The sequence below is a fragment of the Macaca nemestrina genome, chromosome 7 (genome assembly GCF_043159975.1).
Source record: "Macaca nemestrina isolate mMacNem1 chromosome 7, mMacNem.hap1, whole genome shotgun sequence".
Lineage (NCBI taxonomy): Eukaryota > Metazoa > Chordata > Mammalia > Primates > Cercopithecidae > Macaca > Macaca nemestrina.
In genome coordinates this window covers 48019523-48034605 of record NC_092131.1, presented here as the reverse complement: position 1 = coordinate 48034605, position 15083 = coordinate 48019523, and the positions used below count along the sequence as shown (strand labels likewise).

Here is a 15083-nt window from a genome sequence, read left to right as displayed (position 1 = left end):
CTTTGCTCAGATTTGCTTTCTTTAATTCCCCCAAAGAAACCACTAATTTAAGGCTATTGTGTAATAGGATTTACTAAAGGTTTGAACAAAACATAGGGTTTCTATAGCACAGAACAAGAATCGACTTCAAATGTCATGTTTGACTTCATTGTTTCTAAAGTTCAGTGGCCGTTTTCTAACACTATGGGTCTTACACTGGCCTCTCCTTTTGCTGATACAATATTACTAGGACTTTATCTCCTACCAAAAACTTGTGTCCATTTCCTGTCTTTTCTTAGTTCAGACTTCTCCCCATTCTATTCCCCCAATATAATTACTACTTATAGAGCTAGGGAGGCAACCTAATCAACACCACCAGCAACACAATAAGCCATTTCACATTATGATGCACAGTAGTTATACTCCCTCTTGTCTTCACCTCTCCCTTCCATACCTACCAAGACCCTTCCTTCACAACAAAGGCATATCAAAGTGTCTTGTCTAATAAAACAGCACATTTCCCTTAGGATGAATTCTACTACCCTCTCATAAAGTAGAAGCAGTTCAGTTTCATCGCTTTTCAAAAAGCAGTGTCTTTTATTCCTGTTATATCTATATAGACACATACATCCATTTATTAAGCCATTATTCCATAAACAAAGTGTATTTGTCTTTAACATAGCAAAGTTCCCTCTAAGCCCTTACCATTAATAGATAATACATTTGGCACTAGTATCCTAAAAGAGACTCTGATTTTATAACATAGACCATTGAAATATTGCACAGAATTATACCTTAGTGGTCTGAAAGGGTAACGCTTGCTCTTAAAAGTGTACTTAGGCTGGGTATGGTGGCTTATGCCTATAATTTCAGCACTTTGAGGCCATGGTGGGAGGATCACTTGAGCCTAGGAGTTTGAGGTTGCAATGAGCTATGATCTGACCACTGCACTCCAGCCTGAGCAACAGCATAAGACCATGTCTAAAAAAAAAAAAAGTACTTAAAAGCACTGAAATCCCATGGAAAGATAGCTAATATAATTCCAATATTAAAATTTGAGGATGGCTAACCTCTTACTAGAGCGCTTTAAATATACATATAGATAAATATATGTATTTTATTACCTAGGGTTTATGCAACTTGGTCATTCTAGACATGTGTGGAAACATTATTATATGGAATCAAGAAAACTACCGGTTGTTTGTAATATTTCATCTTCCAGAACTGAAAGCTTTGGATGGGATATCAATTGTAAGTTGTTTTATGACTCATAACATTTGGTCTAAGCTGCAGTCACATATTCATAGGACATAGTCATTTTGAACATTGCTTTATCACTAGCATGATAGCCAAATTTACTATACTTGTAATCTAAGTCTCCAAAGCTTATTTTAGATCTGGGTTTTTTAATTTTGTCATCTGGTCAATTCTTAATTGTCCGAATTGTGGTGGAAGGGGAGGGTTGTGCTGCTTACAATAGAACCCATTGAATTCAGTGCCTAAAAGGTAAAGAACACAATTTTATGGGGCAAGATAGAAAAATTATGCACTGGAGCTTTACCATCCTCTTAAGCCTAAAAGCAGCTTTCTATTTTCAGTGAAAATATAGTTGCTAATATTAATAATTAATAAAAATATATTTGAACCAACAAACGTGGTATGTCAACATTACTAAGTAAGCTGTAAAGAAAACCAGACACAGACCCTAGGACTGAATGTGAAAGCAACATTTGGATACTTGGATTCTATAACGAGCAAATTCATAGGGCTCCTGTTTTCTACATAACAGGGTAAATGCGTGACAAATGTGTAAAGAGTAAAAGGTTTCCCTGTGTAATGTTGCCTAGCTCCTATCAGAGAAGAAAACACATCAAATTTTCTAGAAAATTGAAAGATAGTTCATGATCATTTAGTATTCTGAGGTACTCCGAGAAGATTACTAATCCTAGCCCTTCTGTTTTCTGGACTCTCCTCAGAAGGGTCACTAAAACTTTCTCACTCCAACACATACAAATTCCCTAGAACCTTGTATACTGGGCTTTATTCAGTTGTTAGCTTTCACTGAAGAATGTTTTTTAAAATACTCCTATGAGACCAGTACTGCATTTACTCTAAAGATGTTGAGGATCTTATCTGTCCTATCTCTCTGTGACCTCATTTGAAGGGCTACATGAGAAAGCACTTATAGAAATAAATGTAAGAAAAACATTTACTCCTAAGGAAAAGTTATGTTCTGCTCACTGACAATGAGTGTATTAGTCTCAACTCACGCTACTAAAAAGACATATCCAAGACTGGGCAATGTATAAAGGAAAGAGGTTTAATGGACTTACAGTTCCACATGGCTAGGGAGGCCTCACAATCATAATGGAAGACAAAGGAAGAGCAAAGTCATAGCAGCAGGCAAGAGAGCATGTGCAGGGGAACTCCCCTTTATAAAACCATCTGATCTCATAAGACTTATTCACTATCATGAGACAGCATAAGAAAAACACAACCCCATGATTCAATTACCTCCCACTGGGTCCCTCCCATGACACGTGGGGATTATTACAATTCAGGGTGAGATTTGGGTGGGGACACAGAGCCAAATCATATCATTCCACCCCTGGCCCCTCCCAAATCTCATGATCTAACATTTCAAAACCAATCATGCCTTCCCAACGGTCCCCCAACTCATTTCAGCATTAGTTCAAAATTCCACAGTCCAAAGTGTGAGCTGAGACAAGTCAAGTCCGTTCTGCCTATGAGCCTGTAAAATCAAAAGCAAGTTAGTTACTTTCTAGATACTATGTGGGTACAGGCATCGGGTAAATACACCCATTCCAAATGGGAGAAATTGGCCAAAACAAAGGGGCTACAGGCCCCATGCAAGTCCAAAATCCAGTGAGGCAGCCAAGTCTTAAAGCTCTGAAATGATCTCCTTTGACTCCATGTCTCACATCCAGGTCACGCTAATGCAAGAGGTGGGCTCCCACAGCCTTAGACAGCTCCACTCCTGTGGCTTTGCTGGATACAGCCTCCCTCCCAGCTGCTTTCACAGGCTGGCATTGAGTGTCTGTGGCTTTTCCAGGTACACAGTGCAAGCTGTGGGTGGATCTACCATTCTGGGGTCTGAAAGATGGTGGTCCTCTCCTCACAGCTCCAATAGGCAGTGCCCCAGTGGGGACTCTGTGTGGGGTCTCCTACCCCACATTTCTTTTTGGCACTGCACTAGCAGAGGGCAGCAGGCTTCTGCCTGGACATCTAGGCATTTCCATACACCCTCTGAAATCTAGGCAGAGGTTCCCAAACCTCAATTCTTGACTTCTGTGTACCCACAAGACCAACACCATTTCAAAGCTGCCAAGGCTTGGGGCTTGCACCCTATGAAGCCATGGCTTGAGCTATACATTGGCCCCTTTTATCCATGACTGGAGTGACTGGGACACAGGGTACCAAGTCCCCAGGCTGCATACAGTAGGGGGGCCCTGGACTGCTCCAGGAAATCATTTTTTCCCTCCTAGGCCTCCAGGCCTGTGATGGGAGTGGCTGCCATGAAGGTCTCTGACATGCCCTGGAGACATTTTCCCCATTCTCTTGGTGATTTGCATTTGGCACCTTGTTACTTATGCAAATTTGTGTAGCTAGCTTGAATTTCTCCCCAGAAAATGGGTTTTTCTTTTCTACTGCATCATCAGGCTGCACATTTTTCAGACTTTTGTGCTTTGCTTCCTCTTGAACACTTTGCTACTTAGAAATTTTTCACCAGATATCCTAAATCATCTCTCTCAAGTTCAAAGTTTCACAGATCTCTAGGGCAGCGGCAAAATGTCACCAATCTTTTTGCATAGCAAGAGTGACCTTTAATCCAGTTCTCAACAAGTTCCTTATCTCCATCTGAGACCACCTCAGCCTGGACCTTATTGTCCATATCGCTATCAGCATTTTGGCCAAAACCATTCAACAAGTCTCTAGGAAGTTACAAACTTTCCCACATTTTCCCATCTTCTTCTAAGCCCTCCAAACTGTTCCAACCTCTGCCTGTTACCCAGTTCCAAAGTCACTTCCACATTTTTGGGTATCTTTACAGCAGCACATGACTCTACAATTTACTGCATTATTCTGTTCTCATGCTGCCAATAAAGACGAACCTGAGACTGTGTAATTTATAAAGGAAATAAGTTTAATGGCCTCACAGTCCCACATGGCTGGGAAGGCTTCACAATCATGGCAGATGAAGGAAGAGCAAAGGCAGGTCTTACATGGTGGCAGGCAAGACAGCATGTGCAGGGGAACTCCCCTTTATAAAAGTATCAGATTTCATGAGACTTATTCACTATCATGAGAACAGCACAGGAAAAACCCACCCCCGTGATTCACTTAGCTCCCACTGGGTCCCTCCCACAACAGGAGGGGATTATTACAATTCAAGATGAGATTTTGGTGGGAACACAGAGCCAATCCATATCAATGAGTATTATTTAATTATATTCCTTTTCACTTTACCTAAAAGCTCAGGACCAAATTTATGATTCAATAATATAAACCCTATAGGATCTTATAGTCTTTTTGTCACTAATCCTAGTGAGCTTGATTTTCATTATGTTTGATTTGCATTTTACTCTTTGATTATATGTGTTTCCTGTAAGCTGCCACAAATTATTTGTGGAATGAGGCAGAATATAAATGTATGAATTAATAATTGGACATCTTGAAGACTAGACTGAAGAATTTAGATTTTAAATGCAAGGTAATGGGAATGCATTGGATTTGAAGGGCAAGGGAAAGGAAGACTGAAAGATGTCTACAAGGTTTGAGTCTATGCCAATAAAAGACACCATAACAGAATATGAATATAGGAAGAAAAGCAATTTGGGGGTGTAAGATGATTAGTATTGGACTTTAGTTTTATATGGAGATCATCTGACTGGAGATGTCAAGCAGGCAGTTGAAATCACAGGATTAAATTTGCATATGAAAATTTACTTTACATATGTTTGGACTTGAATGTAATTTGAAGAGAGTTAACAGTTAAGACCAAAAGCATATGCAATATCATCTAATGAAAGAGAGTAGAGAAAGTAAAGAAATCTAAGTGAGGCTCTAATACTTGCATTTATTAAACATATGTAGAAAAAGAAGTCATGAAAAGTGGGTGCAGAGGTAGGTAATACAGTAATATATAATGCTAGAGTGTCTGAGATATAAATAGACTTTGGAAATGGCATAGTCAAAATCCTTTATGTATGAACACAAGCAACTCTAGAAAGTTACATGACTTCTTCCAAATTATATGACTGTTTAAGGGCAAATCATAGGCACATAAGCCTCATTCTCTGTCCAACACTCTCTAGATGTATAATTACATTGTCTTCTTTGGAGTGGGAGTAGAAACCCAGGGAGGGCATAGACTAGGAGGAACCAAAGAACGATTTGGGTAGTTGTGTTTTCATTTTATCTTTTGTTCCCACATACTTTTATTTTTAAAAGATTATTTTTTGCATTAAGGATACATATTCTCAATTTAGATATGAAGTTTTAACAGAGTAGAAAAAAAGAAGGGAGTTTGAGTAAAAGTAGATCAAATGACTTACCAGTTTTATTTAGATCAAGTTCAAACCATTTGTCTGAAATAGATTGTCAACAATAGCCCTTGGGCCAAATGTGACCTGCCACTTATTTTTGTAAATAAAATTTTATTGGAACACATCCATGCCTGTTTGTTTATATATAGTCTATGACTGCTTTCACACTGCAGTGGCAAAATTAAATAGTAACAGAGAAGCTAGTGTTCCCAAAGGCTAAAATATTGACTGACTCTTTACAGGAAAACTGTAGAAAACATTTACCAATCCCTGATTTAGGAGGACACTAATCATATGTTGCTTGTATAATTATGAAAAACACAAAAGCAATGGTATTTCTAAGGCTGAATTAATGTTTTTAAAACTTATTTTGAGATTTTATTATTGAAGATTCAACAAGAGAAACAGAACTAGTAAGACAGATATACATATAGAGATATCTATGTCTATATATAGATATATAGATATCAAAGAATATTTAATAATGGAGGGGACTGCCTAAACAAGTCTGAAATCCATAGGACAGGCCATCAGGAAGCGAAGATTATGGGCAGGCTGGGGCTCACAGGCATAGATGAAAGCTGCTGTCCATGAGTGGATTTTCTTCAGGAAAATTCTTTCTTTCAGGAACCTCACCTCTGCTTTTAAAGCCTTGCAATTGTTTGAATCACGCCCATCCAGATTGTTCAAGATGATCTCCTTATTGAAAGTCAGCTTGCTAGGAGCTTTAATTATGTCTACAAAATTCCTTCACAGCAATACCTACATCATTGGCTAAAATAATTGGGGACTCTAGCTCCAAATATTTTGCAGCTCTGTTATTGGTACATACACATTTAAGACTGTTATGTCTTCTTGGTGGACTGACCCTTTTATCAGTAGGTAATGTCCCCTCTGACTCTGGTAATTTCCTTTGCTTCAAAGTTTACTTTATCTGAGGTTAATGAAGCCACTCCTGCTTTCTCTTGATTAATGTATAGGATATCTTTTTCTGTTCTTTTACTTTCAACCTGCATATATTATATTTGAAGTGAGTTTCTTGTTGACAACATACAGTTGGATCATGTTATCTTTTAGCTAATTTTTATATTTTAATTGATGAACAAAGGCCATTTATATTTAATATAGTTAACTGACCTGTTAGGGCTTAAGTCTGCCACTTTGTTTTCTTGTTTTATATTTGTTTCCTTTGTTTATCTTTCTTCTGTTTTCTTTTTTTGTGCCTTCCCGTGAGCTTCTTGAACACATTTTGAAATTCTATTTTTATTTATCCATAGTGTTTTTCGGTGTATCTCTCCATATAGTTTTTTTTAGTGGTTGTTCTAAGTATTACAATGCATATACATACTTTATTATAGTCTGTTAGGGTTGACATTTTACCAGTTTGAGTAAAGTGTAGAAATGTTACTTTCCTTTCAGTCTATTTCTTCTCCCCTGTTTATATTTTCACTATATACATTGAGAACCAATGAGACAATATTATAGGTTTTTTTTTACATCAATTAATCAAAGATAATTTAGAAAAATCAAGAAAAGAAGGGAAGTTTATTAATACTCTTTCCATTGTGCTTTCCTCTTTCCTGGCATTCCAAGATTCCTTTTTTTTCTTTCCATTTAGGGAACTTTCTTTAGTCATTTCTTAAGGTAGGTCTGCTGCTAACAGTTTGCTTAGTTTTCCTTCCTTTGAGAATGTCTTGCTTTCTCTTTTTATTTCTGAATGATATTTTCCCTGGATATACAATTCTGGGTTGATGTTTCTCTTTCACCACTTGAAAATGTTGTGCCACATCCTCTGGTTTCCATGCTTTCTGATTAGAAATCTGCTGTCACTCACATTGTTTTTCCCTCACAGGTAAGATTTAATTCCTCTGTCACTGTTTTCATGCCTTTTTTCTCTGTCATTAGTTTTTAGAAATTTGATTCTGATTATTATTACGTGTCCTTGCATGGATTTGGGTTTTTTTCCCATCTGAGGTTTGATTAGATTCTTAGCTTCTTGGTTTATGTCTTTTGCCAAATTTGGAAGATTTTTGGTTATAATTTCTTCAAATACTTTTTCAGCCCCACATTATTTCTCTCCTTTTTCTATGAATCTAGTGATACTAATATTAAATCTTTTGTATGGTTCTGCAAGTACAGGATATGTCTGTCTTGGTAAAGTGAGGCTCATTTATTTATGGGTCTATTTTCTCTCTTTTGTTCATACTGGGTAATTTCTATTGTTCTGTCTTCAAGTTATTTTTTTCTCTTTTCTCTCCATTCTGCTACTGAGTCCTTATCCATTGCATTTATTTCTTTATAGTATTTTTCAATTCTAAAATTTTCATTTCATTCTTCATATCTTCTATTGCTTTGCTATCACTTATCTCTTTGCTAAAGGTTTCTGTTTTTTCATTTGTTTCAAGTATGTTCATAATCGCTTGTTGAGCATTTTTCCTTTGACTGCTTTGAAATGCCTGTCAGACAATTAAAAATATTTGTATCATTTCAAAGTTGGCATCTGTCGATTGTCTTTTCACATTCAAGTTGAGATGTTATTGGTTCTTAGCATGACATATTTTTTGTTTTATTCTGGACATTTGGGGTATTATGTGGGTCTTATTTAAATCTATTTTAGCAAGCCTCCCCTTGACATTATACCAGTGAGAAGATGGGGAACCACTTCGTTGCTGTCAGGTGGGAGATAGAAGTCCAAGTTCCTCCATGTGGCCTCTGTTGACAACCTGGAGGTGTGTTCTTCATTAACTGCTAGGCTAGAGTAGGAGTTCATGCTCCCCACCAGACTTCCATTGATTTACTCGGGCTGGGAAGGAAGGAACTCCTTGTTACTATTTCCCTCCACTGATTCATCCTGGCTGGGAGAGACAGGAACACCTAATTGATGCTCCACAGATAACTCATTATGAGTGGGTGGAAGTGGGAATCCAGACTCCCCATGTTATCTACAATAACACTTGCAGGTAGGGAGTGGGGCCATGTGTTACTGCTGATGGGGGATGAAAGTCCAGGTTCCCACTCAGCAGGTGGATAATGGAGAAATGCCTTGTTACAAATGAGCACAGGTTAAAGTCTAAGCAACCCATTCTGCTTTTACTTGTGGGCATGAAGTTGGGGCCACAGTTTATTCTGTAGGGTTTAGCAGGAGTAGGCTTATTATTGTCTAAAGTTTTCTGCTGTGCTAGGCTTCCCCCTTCCTGATCCTTTGACTAGAGACAGTAGGCATTTTGTGTACTTTGCCTTGTTTTTTTCTTATTGTCATTTCTGGGTTTCTAGCTTCTCTAGCACCCAGTAGAGAAGGTGAGGCAAAAAGAAAATCCAGAGTGTCATTCCTCAGGTCCTGAGGTACCTACCTGGTCTGCTGCCTTCTCCACATCTTTCAGTATTCATAGGTTTGGTTTTAATTTTTTTAATTAAAAAATTTTTTAGAGACAGGGTCTCACTCTGTCACCCAGACTGGAATCCAGTGGCATGATCATAGCTCACTGCAGCCTCTGAACTCCTGTGCTCGAGACATTCTCTGGCCTCAGCCTCCCACATAGCTACAACTACAGGCATGTGCCACTGTGCTTGACTAATTCTTTTTTGCTTTTGTAGAGACAGGGTCTCACTTTGTTGCCCAGCCTCATCTCGAACTCCTGGACTCAGGCAATCCTCCCACCTTGGCCTCCCAATGTGCTGGGATTATAGGTATTAGCCACCTTGCCCTGCATATGTTTGTTTTATATATAATGCACAGGATTTAGTTCTACTTAGTAGGAGGAATCTGGAAAAATAAGTCCACTGAATTTTTACCTGAAATCAGAGAACTACGTAATTTAGTCATCTGTAAGACAGGACATCATTTTGTAAATGCCTTCATATAGGAACCACCAGAGACTGAGAATGCAAAAGATTTGTTTGGTGGTAGACTTACTTCTGACATGATTGCAGAACGACAAGGACATTCCAACTTCATGCAAATGCAAGAACTAAATTGGACTTCATCATCCATTAGGTACAATCATTTTATTATATGCCTTTTTACATTATAATTACATTATGTAATTATCATTTTTCTGAAGCTTATAAATGTATACATCTTATATAAATATAATAAATAACTCATAAAATTATCTACTCTACTGCAAAGGTTCATGCTAAGTAATGCGTGTTTTTTAAGATGGGGTCTCAAAAAATGGCTCACTGCAGCTTCAACCTTGCAGGCTCAATCGATCCTCCTACTATAGGCACATGCCACCAAGCATGGCAAATTTTCTTTGTATTTTTTGTGGAGACAGCATTTATGCCATCTTGCCAGGCTAGTCGCCGATCATGGGCTCAAGTGGTTCACCTGCCTCAGTCTCCCAAAGTTCTGGGATTTCAGGTGTGAGCCACTGTGCCCAGCCTAAAATTAAAAATTCCTTTGTATGGCATAAAAGACCCTTTATTATCTGTCTATTATTATCTATTGTAGTCCTTTTCTTTACTGCCCATGCACTTCATATTTCAGGAATTCTGAAATATTCTAGTTACTGAAGCTCAATCATAAGATATTTTTTCATGTTTGTTCCTGCCTTTGTTTGTACCTGTTGCACTGCCTAGAACTCTTTTCTGCTAATTTGCTTGACAAATACCTACAAATGCTCCAAATATCATCTCAAGATCTTTCTGCTCCATGCTACAGATTCTATTTCCCCGAAATGCCATTACACTGGTATGATAGAGATGCTAACTCTATCATAGCAATTCTCCTCTTTATTTTCATTTTTCTGGCTCCCTCTTCTTGGGGGCTGAAATGTTTCTTTCATCTTTCTTGTAGCCTTTCCAAACACATTCGCTGCACTTAGGAAATACTAATGAAATTATGTTGAATGAATGAATAACTTATTAATGGGTAAAAGTATGTCATTATTGTAACTTCAAGTTTAGGATTTGTTTAGAGAACTGGTTAGGGAAAGGGATGTAGTTTTATGCTCTTCTCTGTCATGGCTCAAATGAAGATACAGCTATGGACTGTGAATCAAGCATTCTGTTTAATTACCAAAATGTTCACACAGGGTGGAATGCAATAAAGGTTTCCAGAAGATCTCACAGAAACTCTTATTTTCAAAGCCCTTACCTGCTTTTCCTTTCCTTTCCCATCCCTAGCCACTTCCTGGTATTTCAGAAATGACCTGCTTCATATATATCATCTGAAGTTTATAACCTGAAAATCTTATGATTTACTATATCAACTTCACTATGATTTCATGAACATATATGTGAATTTATAAAGAAAGTGGAATGTTTCTTTTACAAGTTTCTTCTATAATAGTGCTATGTTTATATGGTAATAGATTTTTTTTGAAAGCAACCAAATTCTATGTCACTTTCTTGCATATGTATCCAACCAAAATGTATATTCAGCTAATCATTTAACCAATTCATTTTACATTAAAGTAATTATTTTTATATTTGTCAGGTGAGACTTTTTTTTAATGTCTTTGGTGGCTATATGTGAAGGAACTCACCTTTTCCTATATTTTCCTGTCCTATTAAAATAGTAACTGTATTTGTCTAAATTCAGAACAGTGGATTTGATTCCAGTTGACCAATTTAGAAATGTATGTAATGTGAATCTACAGAACAATAATCTTACTTCATTCAGTGGATTAATCTATCTACCTAATGTGAAGGTGAGTCATTCACAAATTTTTCTTTCTTTCAAGGTTTCCAATGCAAGTTTTTATCTTCTTTACTTTGGATTAAATGATATTTCCACATTATTAAAGTAGATAAATTATTCCTAAATTTTCTTTGGGTTTTTTTTTGTTTGTTTTTTTTACTAAGCAAGAAAAAAACTATTACCTTCCAAAGTGATTTTGCTTTGACCTCAGTTTTATGTGATTGTCACATATGTAGTAAATTTTCCTCTGTAGTCAGAGATGGGATTGAAGGCAGATATGGAAAGAAGTTTCTAGGTTCTTTAAATGGCCTTATTGCCTCCTTTATTATTTCCTTGACTCAGCCATCTACTAAGGCCTTTTAAACATAGATAAATAGCTGTCTCTTCGACTAAAAATTATTTCATCCTTGTCAGGTTTGGAGAAATCAGGAGTACAGACTGAGAAAGCTGAGGAGCTTTCTAGAGTCTCCATGTGAACTATTGTAATTTCCCAGAATGTCAGATTAAAAACACATTCAAAACTAAGTCTAGATTATTTAGGATATAAACATTTGTTGTTTTAGCACTAATATATTATTAAATTATGTGGTATATGCCAAGTTTTATCCATACAATTTTTAATAATTTCCAGGATTTCTGATTAATAAGATATTCTTTCTGTAGGTCTTATGCCTCAACTATAATCATATTGAATCAATCATGCCCAGACTAAAGCCTCAGACTCACTTAACCAATAGACAACTACTGTACCAGAAAGTGCCTTCAAGTGGCTATGGACAGCAAGGAATTTCAAAAACAAACAGGTAGTATTCTTTATTTTTATGATTATAACTAATTTTGGCTGGGAATTTTAAAAGCAGTTAATCACATTAATGATAGCAGTAACACATTCCAGTACATAACATTTAGCTTATTGTAATACCTATTTTATTTATAGCTACATGCCAAAAATAAACTTCATAAATAAAAAGGTACTCAAAATATTTCTCTCATTGTTTATTCCCTGCCTTCTCCATTTCAAACCTGTATTGTGAACAAAGGGAAAAAAACAAAAAACAAACAAACAAAAGGCCTTGTACTGCATGTTTGGTGACCTTGGGGTTCTTTTTTAAAAATTGAGGTACAATTCACATACCATAAAACTCACCCTGTGTGTACAATTTAGCAATTTTTAGTTTATTCATCATAAACATTTTTATCAACCCACAAAGGAACCCTATACACAGTAGCATGGAAATGGTTTTTTTTTTTAGCATTTGTTTTGCTTTTATTTCTAAATTATTTATCTGGTCACTTAATGACTCAGCACCAATGGAATATATACTTTACGCAAAAAATGAAGACAAACCTTCCACCTCCTTACATATTTTGATAGAACATATATATATATCATATCATATAATACACATCATATATATGATATATATATTTATAATGTGTATCTCCAAATCAGAATACTTTCATTCCAGTTTTCCCAATAAAGAACATTCCTTGTGCTTTTTATTACCTCTATCAAAGTATAATTTCCATGCAACAAAATTGACCAATTTAAGTGTAAAGTTTAATGAATTTTGACAAATGTATTCAATCATAAAACCTCTACCACAATCAAAATACAAAGTATTCCCATTCCAAAAAGTTCATTTGTAATCCCTCCCCTGACACCCTGGCACCTGGCAACAACCACTAATCTGCTCTCTTGCTGTAATTTCGCCTTTTTCTAGAATTTCATATAATTGGAATTATGTAGTAAGTAGTTTTTGTGTCTGGCTCCTTTTACTTAGCATAATGCTTTTGAGATTCATTCATTTTGTTGCAAGTGTCAGTAATTTATTTCATTTTATTGCCAAATAGTATTCTATTATATGTATTATATGACAAGTTATTTATGCTTTTATCATTGATGAACATTTTGGTTGTTCCTAATTTTAGGCTATTATGATTAAAGCTACTATGAACATTTCATTTATATACATACTTTTTTGGATCCTATTCATATTTGATTTTTCTAATAGTTTTATTGAAGTGGCAGTTTATGTATCATGTTTACTTATATTAAATGTATAATTCAATAATTTTACTAAATTTATAGTTGTATAATCATAACTGCAATATAATTTCATAACATTTTCCATCTCACCAAAAAGATCCTTCATGTCTATTTACAGTCAATTTCCTTTCCCACCTCTAGTCCCAAACAACCTCTAATCTGTTTTTTAGAATTGTATCTTTCTAGACATTGCATATAAATGGAACTATAAAATAGGTGGTCTTTTGCCTCTGGCTTCTTACACTCAGCATGTTTTCAAGGTTCATTCACATTATAGGATGTGTTAGTAGTTCACTCCTTTTTATTGCTGAATATATTGGCTATTTCACTATGGATATGACTATATGGATATGTTACATAATGTTTATTCATCAGTTGATGGAAATTTGGATTGTTTCCACTTTTTGACTGGTTTGAATAACACTGCTTTAAACACTTGTGTACAAGTATTGCATATGAAAATTCTAATTCCTGCACATCTCTGCCAGTGCTTGCCTGTCTTTTATAGTATAGCCATTCTAATACATTTGAAGTGGTATCTCATTGTGGTTTTAATTTGTATTTTCCTAATGACAAATAGTGTTGAGCAGTTTTTCATATGCTTATTAATAATTCATATATCTTCTTTGGTAAAATCTCTATTCAAATCTAAAACCTAAAAAACCTAATTGTTTAATTAGGTTGCTTGGCTTTTCATTATTAAGTGTCTTTATACTGGGTGTAAGCCCTTTATTAAATAAATGATTTACAGACATTGTCTCTCAATCTGTGGCTTCTCTTTTCATTTTCTTAAATGATGTCTTTGAAGGAATTTAAATTTTGATAAAATCTAATTTATCAACTTTTCTCTTACAGATTGCAATTTAGGTGTTATATGTAATAATTCTTTGCCTAACCTAAGGTCACAAAGATGTTCTCTTGTTTTCTTTAAAAAGTTTTATGTTTTCGGCCGGGCGCGGTGGCTCAAGCCTGTAATCCCAGCACTTTGGGAGGCCGAGACGGGCGGATCACGAGGTCAGGAGATCGAGACCATCCTGGGTAACACAGTGAAACCCCGTCTCTACTAAAAATACAAAAACTTAGCCGGGCGAGGTGGCAGGCGCCTGTAGTCCCAGCTACTCGGGAGGCTGAGGCAGGAGAATGGCGTGAACCCGGGAGGCGGAGCTTGCAGTGAGCTGAGATCCGGCCACTGCACTCCAGCCTGGGCGACAGAGTGAGACTCCGTCTCACAAAAAAAAAAAAAAAAAAAAAAAAAAAAAAAAAAAGTTTTATGTTTTCACTCTTACATCTAGTCCTATGATCTGTTTTGAGTTAAATGTTTGTGTATGTTGTGAGGTAGGAGTGAGGTCTAAATCTATTTTTGTATGTGGATATTCAGTTGTCTGAGCACCATTTTATTAGAACACTCTCCTTTCCTCTATTTAATTGTTTTGGCACCTTTGCTAAAAATCAGTTGAGCATAAATGTAAGGGTTTATTTCTGTACTCAGTTCTGTTCCACTGATCTGTATGTCTGTCCTTTTGTGCCAGTACTAGACTGGTTTGATTACTGTGGTTTTATAAAAAATTTTAAAATCAGTGATTTAAGCTCTCCAACTTTGTTCTTTTAAAAGATTGTTTTGACTATTCTAGATTCTTTACATTTCTTTAAAAATTTTAGGACAAGATGGTTATTCACAGTGAGTGGGGGGGATGTCTTCTGGGCTTTTGATAGAGATTGTATTAAATGAATCTGTTGATCAATTTGGGAGAATTGCCATTTTAGTAATATGGAATCTTCTAATCCATACACATGGAATATTTCTCTATTTATTTGGATCTTTGTTAATTTCTCTCAGTAATGT

General features: G+C 36.1%; 1 protein-coding gene across 18 annotated transcripts in view; it reads left to right on the top strand.

Annotated features, from left to right (window-relative positions):
- Positions 1–15083, top strand: part of LOC105473644 (leucine rich repeat containing 9) — a 171071-nt gene that overhangs the window by 82851 nt on the left and 73137 nt on the right. For all 18 annotated transcript variants that reach the window (XR_982371.2, XR_011625828.1, XM_071100077.1 and 15 more), the window contains 4 exons: positions 1108–1230; positions 9410–9540; positions 11092–11200; positions 11854–11993. Coding sequence is in view for 16 of the 18 variants with exons in the window: in XM_071100077.1 (XP_070956178.1) it covers positions 1108–1230; positions 9410–9540; positions 11092–11200; positions 11854–11993 (503 nt within the window). In the remaining 2 variants the exon portion in view is untranslated. The remainder of the gene's footprint in view (positions 1–1107; positions 1231–9409; positions 9541–11091; positions 11201–11853; positions 11994–15083) is intronic.